Below are 12049 nucleotides of genomic sequence, written 5' to 3'. Positions count from 1 at the left end.
TAAGTATAGAATTCTAGCTTGGCAGTATTTTTCTTTCAGTACTTTAAAGATGTTACCCTACTGTTTTCTCATTTGCATTGTTTCCAATGAGAAATTAGTTATCATCCTTATCTTTGTTCCTCAGTATGAAACATGTCTTTTTATCCTGGCTGTTTTTAAGATTTTCACTGGTTTTGAGCCATGTTATTTTGTCATGCCTTGGTATGGTTTTCTTTATGTTTCTTGTGCTTGGAGTTTTTTTGAACTTTTTTGAATCTCATAATTTATATATTCTATAAAACTCTGGAAAATGTGGCCGTAATTTCTTCAAATATTTTTTATGTACCTGCCTTCTCTCTTCTCTTTTGGGGACTCCAATTATGCATTTATTAGGCTGCTTGAAATTGACCCATAGCTCATTGATACTGTATGTATTTTTTAAAATATTTTTGTCACCCAGCCAGTGTTGCTCGGTGGTTGAGCATCAACCCATGAACCAAGAGGTCATGGGTTTGATTCCCAGTTAGGGCACATGCCCAGGTTTCAGGCTCAATCCCCAGTAAGGGGGTGTGTGGGAGGCAGCTCATCGATGTTTCTCTCATTGATGTTTCTATCTCTCTATCCCTCTCCCTTCCTCTGTAAAAGCAATAAAAACATATATTGAAAAAAAAATTGTGCTAGCCAGTTTGGCTCAGTGGATAGAACATTGACCCACAGACAGAAGGGTCTCAGGTTTGATTCCTGGGCACATACCTTGGTTTCAGGCTTGATCCCTGGCCCTGGTTAGGGTACGTGCAGGAGACAACCAATCGATGTGTCTCTTTCACATCGATGTTTCTCTCTTTGTCTCTCCCCCTCCCTTCCACTCACACTAAAAATCAATGGAAAAATATCCTCAGGTGAGGATTAGCAAAAAAAAATTTTTCTCTGTGTTTCATTTTGGATAGTTTTATTGCCATGTCTTCATGTTCACTAATCTTTTCTTCTGGAATGTTTAATCTGCCAATAATCTCAACAAGTTTATTTTTTCATCTTAAACATTGTAGTTTTCATCTTTAGAAGTTTGATTTGAGTCTGTTTATATATGTCTCTACTTAACATATAGAATATAGTTGTAATAATTATTTATTGACCTTAACTGCTAATACCTGTGTCAGTTTGGGTAGGTTTTATATTGTTCTCCTTATTATGGGTCACATTTTACTGTTTTCCAGACAATCTTTGTTTGGATGCTATACATTTTACCTTTGGATGGTGGATATTATTGTATCCCTATAAATATTCCTTAGATTTGTTCTGGAACTCAGTTACTTAGAAGCAGTTTGATCCTTTCTGGTGAAATTTGCTAGGTAAAATTATGTTTCTGAGTCATGTTTAGTGCTAATTATTCCCCACTACTATGTTCTTTACTCAATGCCCCATGAACTATGACATTTTCTAGTTTGAAAAGTTACTTAGCCTCTCTGGTGAGCAAGAGGTACTCTTCTCTCTATTCCTTTCTGGTAATTCTTTTCTTGGTTTGGATAATTTCTTCACATACTCCTCTCTGGAGTTCTCTCTCCATGTAGGTCTCTGTCTTTTGAACTCTAGGTCTTTCTGGACTCTAAACTCTACTTCATCAACTTAAAGTTTACTGAGATCTACTCGGTTTTCCCTTCCATGCACTGCAGCCTGTCATATCTCTTCAGGCAGTAAGCTGGGCAATCAGACAACTCATGTCATTTATTTTGTATCTCTCAGGGTTCACTGTCCTTTGCTATCTGATATCCAGTACTTTGAAGACCACTGTTTCATATATTCTGTCCAGTGCTTTTAGTTATTTCAAGTGGAGGGGTAAATCCTAACCTTGGGACTCCATCATGGCCATAAGTGGACATTTGTATATGTATTTAAAAAATAAATTTCTTATATGATTAAGGTGCAACCACTGTAGCCCTACCTATAAGTTGAGAACCATTGCTTTAAATCCATTGAACTACCGTACTTTCATTGATCTTTAGTTATCCATATACCTTTGTTTCTGTCTTTGCTTTTCCAGATCCCTACATTCTGAATACCTTCTCCTTTACTTTTCCTGTCCAAATTTTAAAGATTTTTCAGTGTTTAATAAAATACTATCTCCTCAGAGTAGCACGGCCTATACCTCTCTGCTGAGAAAGTCATTCCTTTCTAGGTGCTTCCATAGCAAACTTATTACATTAAAAAAAAAAATCCCCTGCCGGGTGACTTGGTTGGAGCATTGTCTCGTACAAAAAAAGGTTGCAGTCAATACCTGGTTAGGGCACATATCTAGGTTGTGGGTTCACTCCCAGATTGGGACATGTATGGGAGGCAACTGATGGATGTTTTTCTCCCTCTCTTTCTCTCAAATCAATAAACATATCCTTAGGTGAAAAATTTTTTTTAAATTGTAGTTGTTATATTCTGCATTTTATGATTGTTTGCTCATCCATCTGTAAGATTGCTAAGGTCATACACTTTGTCTTTCTTGTATTAAGTAGGTATTATACTATATCCTAAGGATTGAAGGCGGGCCTCAAAAGCAAGAGACCAAATAATAGAACTAAGTAGTATAGAGAGATTATCTGAGAGTTTGTATTGAGTAAATTCATTTTTTTGTTTGTTGTTTGTTTTTTTTTGTTCAGGCAATCTAAGATTAGGTTAGCACAGTGGTCGGCAAACTGCGGCTCACGAGCCACATGTGGCTCGTGAGCCGCGGTTTGCCGCTCTGTTGACTAATGAGTTTGCCGACCACTGGGTTAGCAAATAGATTTCATCTTGCTTGGTGATTCTGATGGAATGGTACGTTGAGGAGGTTTTGGAGGCCACATCTTGATTCCATGAGAAAACTAGCGATTAGATAATAAAGTGTTTGGCGTGTTTCAGGTATTTTGATAGTGTGGGCTAAACATGTAGAATGTTTTGAAATAATAACAAGTATATAATACATTTCAGGTAGTGTTCTAAGCAAGATGCACATTTCAGCTCATTTACTTTCCCTGACAACTTATTAATATCCCCATTTTCTAAGTAGGAAAACTAAGGCACATAGAGGTTAAAAAACTTGCTCAAGTCACACAGCTGGTAATTCTTGCTCCAGAGTCTGTTCTTTTATCATTGTTATACTGTCTTCATATTGAACATTCATTCAATGTTTCAGAAAAATGAGGTGGTTACCCACATAGCTATACTTTTATAGTATGGAAGGGACAAAGTGAATACGTTGTTTGTTAAATGGCCCAAACTCGGCAAACTTTTACCTTAGATTAGAAAGATTTGTCTTTCATGATTCTTACAATCATATCTGATTCTTTGTGTTTTATTTCTTTAGGATCCCTTGCCAGCTCCATCTTTGACCCACTCAAATATCTTGTGGGTGCTTCAGGAGGAGTCTATGCTCTGATGGGAGGCTATTTTATGAATGTTCTGGTGGTAAGAACTTTGGGAATGGAATCTATGGACTTTTAAAAAAACAAACAAACTAGTATTTGGTATAGGAATCTTCATTTATCAATATTTACTGAGTACTCATCTTCCTTTTGACCACCATTTTTTTCCTTTCATATTTTATCTTATTTTCCCCCTGATATCAAAAGTAATGAATACTAAATAAAATTTTAAATTGAAAGACAGAAAGTCAAAATCCCCAATATAGTATGTTAACAGTTTAATATACATTCTTTCAGATCTTTTACATGTATTCAAAATCCTACCAATTAATACAAAAATGGAACCACCCTTATAGTATTCCGAATCTTAACGTCAAGTATTCTATCTACCCACGTCATTACACAGAAATCCACCTCAATCTTTTCAAGGGCTCACAGAACCCTCCATAGAGCTGTATCCTGACTTACTTATATTTCATTGAAAACAATGTGGGGTGATTGCAGCTTTTCACATTTACATATAGAACTATAAAGAATGTTCTTTTACATTTATCTTTTTGCATTTTTGTGATTTTTTTGTAGGATAATTTTCTAGAAGTGGATTTAAATGTCAAATCGTCCTCCAAAGTTTGCATGCTATTTTACATTTCCATGATATAGTATGTGAGAATGTCAAGCACTTTTTAAACAGGCTAAAATCCTGTCTAGTTCTTAACCCTTTAACCATGTAGGTATACTTTAAAATATAAAGTGTTTATATTTTATTTATACTTATATATATCTGTACTTTAAAAATACTGCAAGACTGGGGTGGGGAACCTTTTTTCTGCCAAGTGCTATTTGGATATTTATAACATCATTTGCGGGCCAGACAAAATTATCAACTTAAAAATTATCCTGCTGTATTTGGTCAAACATCTAATTAGCTCACCCCTAATGCCTTGGCAGGCCCAGACCAAATGATTTCGCGGGCCTAATACGGCCTGCAGGCCGGACGTTCCCCATCCTTGCTGTAAGAGGAAACATATGAAACAATTATAAAACTGTTCCAAAAATAGAAGTCATTTAGAAAAATGTTTTTCAAACTTTGGATTTAAATCCAAAGTAGTTGTGAACTCAGCTTAAGGGTTGTGAAAAATTAAGCAAAAAAAGTGAAAAATAATTTCAGTAATAAGTACTGTTTGATTTATGTGTGTACTGGATTGTTACATAAATTATTTCTTATTGTAAGTCATGGTCACAAAGTTTGAAAATAATTCACTTAGAATAAACACAGTTATTCCAGCATCTTTACTCCTTGGGAAGAGAGTGAATAACTTGAAAGGGATTGGAGATACAATTCAATATATTAAAGTGGCAATGTTTTTCTGACTTTGTTCTCTAGTAACACATGAGGTTACTGCAAGCTAGACTGAGATGCATTTTTTCTGACCAGCGTTTAAAATTTTTTTTTTTGAAATTATCTCAAAAAATAAGGTAGAATTCAAATTTTAGTTCTTTACTAACTCCTACTTCGAAAGAGGATCAAGAAGTATCAAATGGCCGAAACCGGTTTGGCTCAGTGGATAGAGCGTCGGCCTTCGGACTCAAGGGTCCCAGGTTCGATTCCGGTCAAGGGCATGTACCTTGGTTGCGGGCACATTCCCAGTAGGGGGTGTGCAAGAGGCAGCTTATCGATGTTACTCTCTCATCGATGTTTCTAACTCTCTATCCCTCTCTCTTCCTCTCTGTAAAAAATCAATAAAATATATATTAAAAAAAAAAAAAAAAAAAAAAAAAAAGAAGTATCAAATGACTATAAACCAAAAAAATGGGAAATATTTCATCCGACTTAGTTTGACAGCATATCTATCTATCTATCTATCTATCTATCTATCTCATGTTAAATGTCAATTTTATATTACTTACCTATATATATAAAAGCCTAAGTAACTGTTCGACTGGTAACTATGACATGCAATGACCACCAGGGGGCAGACACTCAATGAACAGGCATGGAAACATGGAACAGACTGATGAATCTTAGGGGGGAAGGGAGAGGGTGGGAAGAAATTAACCAAATATCTTATATGCATACTAGAGGCCTGGTGCACAAATGCACCAGTGGGGTCCCTCGGCCTGGCCTACAGGGATCGGGCCGAACCCAGCAGTCTGACATCCCCCGAGGGGTCCCAGATTGCGAGAGGGCACAGGCCAGGCCGAGGGACCCCACCGGTGCACGAATCTGTGCACTGGGCCGCCAGTATTTAGATCATTCCTGATAATAAAATTGTGTCTAGTTTATATTGTGGAGTTAAATGTCATGTTTCAATTTTGTTCTTCAAAGCACACCAAAGTTGTACTTCCAAAATATATTCTTTGTTTTGCAAATATTTCACATACTTTATTCTAAATGAAAAAGAAGATAAAGAGGGAGTACAGTTGAGGTTTCATTTGCCAATAGAGAGCTTATCTTAATTATTATTTATCTCTTTGCAAGAATTTTCGAGAAATGATTCCTGCCTTTGGAATTGTCAGACTACTGATCATCACCCTTATAAGTAAGTTTGTTTTGTGAACACTTCACTCCTTCAATTTTCTCGGTTCATCCTTCAGAAGGTTAACCTAGAAGGTAAACCTTTCTCTAAAGAAGTTATAGGCTTGGGGCATGACTACCCATAGTGACCTGCCCAATTAGGAATTTAAGGTCAGCTCACCCTGTAGGTTACTTTCCATAGAACCTTTCGTTTAAATCACAAAAACAATAGCAAAAGCAGGGCTAATTATATTGTGTTTCCAGAGCTGATCCAGATAAAGCTGTGTCTGCTCGTAGGCGTGGGGAGAAGGGCAGATGTTGGGGTCACACTGTGGGTTCAGACTTGAGGACCAAGACAGAGGTGACACTTGATAAGGCCTAAGATTTTTGCTGTCCACATGGTAAGAAAAAATGATTCTGCTAATTGGTATTAAGTTCAGTTATCCACACTGTGGAAACAGGGACAACTACCTCTGAGGAAAGACACTAAATATAAACAGTTTAACTGTAAAAAAATGTTTCATCTTGAGAGAAAATAAGTGACTTATTTATAGTCTATGCCAGTGATGGGCAACCTTTTGAGCTTGGTGTGTCAAACTTCACCAAAAAACTGAGCATAACTCGGTAGTGTGTCACTTTGAGGAAAAAACTAACTCCAAGACCTAGTCACAAATGTTTCATCCTCAGGAGCAGCAAATGTTTCATCCTCGGCATGCGGCCGCGTGTCATCAGAAATGGCTATGCGTGTCAGTGCTGACACGCGTGTCATAGGTTCGCCATCACTGGTCTATGCCATACTCTACGTAATTTTTTTTTTCTCTAGAAGAAATCCAAGAGATGAGCTACAGCTGTCAGCACAGACAGGAGATCTGTGCAGGGAGGGAGATAGGAGAGTTGCTTTGGGAGCCGAGGTGCCACCTGAGTTGAGTCACACCAAGAACCAAGGGACAAGTCCTTTGACTGAAAAATGTTGTTACACAAGTTACCTGGGTCTTCAGTTTGCTTCTTTTGTGTAATTATAAGTGACTTTTATAAAATAAGCCTCAAACCTTTGATGGGGAAGTAATTTTTATACTCTTCTTGAATACTCTTCGGCGTTGGAGTAAAAACCCTTTCCTCGTGCACAGTGTTTCTCCAAAGATAGGTTAGTAAGAATATATCATTCTTGAGATAACTTGATAAAGCCACTGAATGATACACTTTTATTATGTCCCACAATAGAGGTAGGACAGGCCAACGTTAACTTTCCCCACTTCCCCACACATTTCTTTTTTTGAAAAATATATGTTTTTATTGATTTTAGAGAGAGAGGAAGGGAGAGGGATAGAAACATTGATGTGAGAGTGAAACATTGATCGGCTGCCTCCTGCATACCCCCTACTGAGGATCAAGCCTACAACCCAGGTATGTGCCCTGACTGACACATGGTTCATGGGTTGGTGCTCAACCACTGAGCCACACCAGTCGGGCACATCATTTCTAAATGTTCTTTGGCCTGGTTTACCTACTATTGAAAATTAGAAAAGTTACAACACATACCAGGCATATAAGTACATTTTAATTTTAAACACATTTCCTTGGGAAAATGTATATACTTATATTATAATGATACAAATTATTCTTTTTAAAAATTTTATTGATTTTAGAGAAACACCGATTTATTGTTCCACTTATTTATGCATTCATTGGTTGATTCTTTTTTAAAAATATATATTTTTTATTGATTTCAGAGAGGAAGGAAGAGGGAGAGATAGAAACATCAATGATGAGAGAGAATCATTGATCAGCTGCCTCCAGCATGCCCCCTACTAGGGATCGAGCCTGCAACCTGGGCATGTGTCCTTGACTGGAATTGAACCCAGGACCCTTCAGTCCACAGGCCGATGCTCTATCCACTGAGCCAAACTGGCTAGGGCTCATTGGTTGATTCTTGTATGTGCCCTGACTGAGGATCAAACCTGCAAGGGATGTTGGTCTAACCAACTGAGCTACCTGGCCAAGGCTAAAAATTATTCTTAATTGTTGATGACACTTGGCCTTAAGCATCTTCCTTCACTAAGCATTATTTGTTGGATGTGTTTTCTGACAAAGCTAGTGAGCTTCCCTCTGGAAAAAGTTAAGAAAATCTCACGTTTTCATCGTTTTAAAAAAAAGGTCGGTATAAAGGCAACCTTCTTAAAATGAGTGTTAAGTTTTTAGTGAGGATAATGATTCAGTTTGGAATGAGGAAGACTGGAGAGAGCACGGATTTATTGGGAAAACATGTCTCAGTTTAGAGACTGCAGCAACTTAGAAGCAAACTCCCCCAGAAAGCAGAAAGGGCCAGACAGAGGTGGGTGGAGGGGGGCGAGATGAAAGGGAAATGGGATGGAGACACTGACACGCTAAGGGTTACAAAGACTTGGAGAGGAGGCCTCCGCCTACCCTGGGAGACTAAACCAGAGTCAGTTTCCAAGAAGTCAGCCCTGTTCTGTGGCAGGGCTTTCCTTATGCTTTCCTAGTCCCATCTCCATTGGCTCAGGAAATGCAAATGATTGAAAATACCATCCAGCCACCTTTATCCAGAACCTTGTGTAACAGTCATTTACAATTAAATACTGAGTACCTCCTCGACCTCGATTCCTGTCCGGTGACTTTAACATCGATACAGTAGGTTCTGAAGCTATTTCCCCGAAGGCAAGGGCTGGGCCTTTCCATCTCTTAGGATACAATGGCTCACTAAGCGGAGCACAGGGAACTGGGGGATGGGAGCTGGATGTGGCAGCTGCATTAGATGTTTCCAAATGATGCACAAGTAGGGTGGGAGTCCTCGGCCAAGAAACCCGGATGTCTCCTCTTGCAGCACAGACCTGACTTATTTGAAGGATGTCTAAGCTTTGGCTCTCACTGTTCCATTGGAGCGTGTGCACTCATTCCCTTTCTGGGCCCATCTTCAGTAATTAGCGGTCATTAGTGTGGTAGGTGAGAGTGGAGTCACACTGCCTAAAGTTCAAATCCTGGCCCTGCTTCTGAGCTGTGTTAAGTACTTGGGCAAGTACTTAAACCTCGGTGCCTTGGTTTCTTTATGTATAAAATGCCACCATCATTCCTCGCCGGTCTTCCTGCTCCTGTCCTTGCTCCGTAAGGTCTATTCCCTATATAACTGTCAGAATGAGCTTTTACAAACATAAGATAGGTTATGTCACTCCTGTGTTCAAAAGCTTTCAAAGGCTTCCTATCCCTCGGAATAAAAGTCAAAGTCCTTACACAGCCCCTGCTCATCACCTATCGATTTATCCCCAACGGTAGTCCAGAATCACCTGGAGGTCTTGTTAAAACACAGACTGAGAGCCTCACCTTCAGCCTCTGGTTTAGTAAGTCTGGGGTGGGCCTGAGAATTTTAATTTCTAATGAGCTTCCAGTTGCTGCTGCTCCCGCTGCTTTTGGGAGGGGCTGAAGCGGGGAGAACCACACTTTGAAAAACACTGACCCAGCCAGATCAACTGCTTTAGTGTTCCTCAAGCCCACCAGGCACATCCCTACCGTAGGGACATCTTCCCTCTGCCTGGCTCTTATTTCCAAGGTCAGCATGGCTTACACCCTTATCTCCATCAAATACCATATGCTCAGATCCTCCCTGACCTATTAAAAGTCACACCCTACCCCCGGCTTTCCCAATTCCCCCACCCCCCACCCCCTTGTATTTCTCCACAGCACTTAGCACCACTTGACACACTGTATGTTTTCCTCGTTTCCGTCTGCCTCCCTCAGCTCCACCGGACAGGGCTATGTGATCTAGTCTTTACTTCCCTTTTCTCTTCTCTTCCCTCCCCTTGTATTTAGAAGCCCCTTCCTTAAAACCTAAAACCTTTTATTAGAAGTCTGCTCGCTCCAGTATGTCTACCACCTAGATAGTGCCTGGCACATAGAAGATAAATATTTGTTGGATGAATAAATCTGCAAAATGGGATAATGATAGTCCTGACTTTGTAGGGTCATTGAGAGGACTGATACAAGGTTAATCATGTAAAGCACCTGGCACAGAATAAGTCTCAATAAATGTCAGCTGCTACCATTATTAGGGGGAAACCAAAGCACTCCGTGTACTATTGTGGAGACCTTGGAGCTTCATCAGCTCGTCTTTCCTTCTAGTTGCGTCAGATGTGGGATTTGCTCTCTACAGAAGATTCTTTGTCCCTGCAAATGGGTCACCGGTGAGTTTGGCTTATTATTATTTTTTATAAAATATATTTTTATTGATTTTGGAGTGGGAGAGAGAGAGAAACATCAATGATGAGAGAGAATCATTGATTGGCTGTTTCCTGCATGCCCCCTACTGGGGATCGAGTCTGCAACCTGGGCATGTGCCCTGACTGGAAATCAGACTGTGAACTCCTGGTTCATAGGTCAATCCTCAGCCACTGAGCCATGCCAGTCGGGAAGGTTCTGTTTTAAATCGGACATTTCATTTATGTGCGATCAGATTACGCTCCTATAAAGATCCTTCATGCAACTCAACTTTGTTCTCTTGGTTGGCTCTATAGATCCATCCAAAATGGGATGATGGTCAATTACTCTGCCTTGTGCACTCAGAGAGTGAAATGACACTTTTTAGCTTTGCATATAGAACATCTCATCTCTCTGTGTCTCTTGCCTGAGCTCCTTGTTCTTCAGACTTTTAAGAGTCTTGTGTGACTGGGATGGTATGAGGGATGTAACTGAATTATGTAATTAGCATTTTTTCACTTATTTCCGTTTTCCTCCTTTTCTCCCAAGGTGTCTTTTGCAGCTCACATTGCAGGTGGATTTGCTGGAATGTCCATAGGTTACACCGTGTTTAGCTGCTTTGATAAGACACTGCTGAAAGATCCACGGTTTTGGATATCAATTGCAGCTTATTTAGCTTGCGTCTTATTTGCCGTGCTTTTCAACATTTTCCTATCCCCAGCAAACTGACCTGCCCTAATAGAAGCCAATTAATAAAAAGGGCCATCTGGGGAAAAACTGGAGAACTCTATGAAGAAACAGAGAAGCCCCAGCAAATTTTAAAAGAAGGAAAAACACCACTGAAGTGATCAGTTGCAAGGACTTCTAACAAAAGTTTTAGGTTTTAAGGAGGGGCTTCTAGATACAAGGGGAGGGAAGAGGAAGAGAAAAGGGAAGTAAAGCCTGGAAATTTGGTCTTTCCCAGGCATATGGAGTGCATGCATGCATCCTCTAAAAGAGACTTGTTCTTCGAGGATGTATTATAGAGATGGCTTGCTAGAATCAAGAACTCTGCACTATGCTGATAATAAAAACTTTCATACCTGTGCCAGACTACTCATAGTCATTTCCAATCACTGTTCCAGCAGATAGATCACTGAGGTGCTTTATATACATTTGTTCCAGCAGATAGATCACCGAGGTGCTTTATATACATTTGTTCCAGCAGATAGATCACTGAGGTGCTTTATATACATTAATGCTAACCTTTTTAAGAACCCAAAAAGGTGGCTATTACTCTACACCTTAGAGGACATGGAAACTCTTTAAAAAAAAATCAAGTAACTTGCCCAAGAGGGAGCACAGCTGACAGATTGGTAACGACTTGAAAGCCCATCCTCTCCTCCCCTGCTGGTGTAACAATGCTGTACCCCTCAAATACTGAAGGCTAAGAGTATGGTGGGAGTATGGGAATAAACATTTCTGTGGGTGCACCAGGGATGGCAGAAATACCTCAGAGGAGAAGATGGAATTCTCTGGACAACTAGCTTCAGATTCTAATGGCTTGTCTAAGACCCCAAGGAACCTGGAAGTGACTTCCCAGTGCATACTGTGAACATAGCTCTGGACTGTCACCTGCGATAACATTCTTATCCTTCACCTGGCTAGTGGCTCTCCTAGGAGTGGGTGGGATTTATTTACAGAAGGTAAAAATGTCAGATCTGAAAGCTGAGATGCCTGTGTCGTTTTCATGTAAAGGATCCAGATTGTTGGCCATTCTTTTCCCCAAACAGTAGTTTTAGATTATCTGAACATCGGAAGTACAAGTTTATTCTCCTTTCATCATCCCTTCGACATGTTTTATTTATAAGCACCTCCACTTAATACAGTGAGGAACGTATTTTAGCATTTTGAGAAAAGCTGGTCTGGCATTTAAAATTTAAAAAAAAATTGAGTATGAGTATTTCTTGGTTAAACAAAT

The 12049-nt window shown here is 39.6% G+C and overlaps 1 protein-coding gene across 4 annotated transcripts in view; it reads left to right on the top strand.

Annotated features, from left to right (window-relative positions):
• The window catches only part of RHBDL2 (rhomboid like 2), a 41339-nt gene extending 30158 nt beyond the window's left edge, over positions 1-11181 (top strand). For all 4 annotated transcript variants that reach the window (XM_008151162.3, XM_028160047.2, XM_054721582.1 and 1 more), the window contains exons 5-8: positions 3311-3411; positions 5848-5908; positions 10015-10076; positions 10639-11181. In XM_008151162.3, coding sequence (XP_008149384.2) covers positions 3311-3411; positions 5848-5908; positions 10015-10076; positions 10639-10818 — 404 coding nt within the window. In that variant the 3' untranslated portion in view covers positions 10819-11181. The remainder of the gene's footprint in view (positions 1-3310; positions 3412-5847; positions 5909-10014; positions 10077-10638) is intronic.
• The last annotated feature ends 868 nt before the right edge of the window (positions 11182-12049 follow it).

The sequence above is a fragment of the Eptesicus fuscus genome, chromosome 9, assembly GCF_027574615.1.
Source record: "Eptesicus fuscus isolate TK198812 chromosome 9, DD_ASM_mEF_20220401, whole genome shotgun sequence".
In the NCBI taxonomy this organism is placed as follows: domain Eukaryota; kingdom Metazoa; phylum Chordata; class Mammalia; order Chiroptera; family Vespertilionidae; genus Eptesicus; species Eptesicus fuscus.
This window is presented reverse-complemented; position numbering and strand designations above follow the sequence as displayed.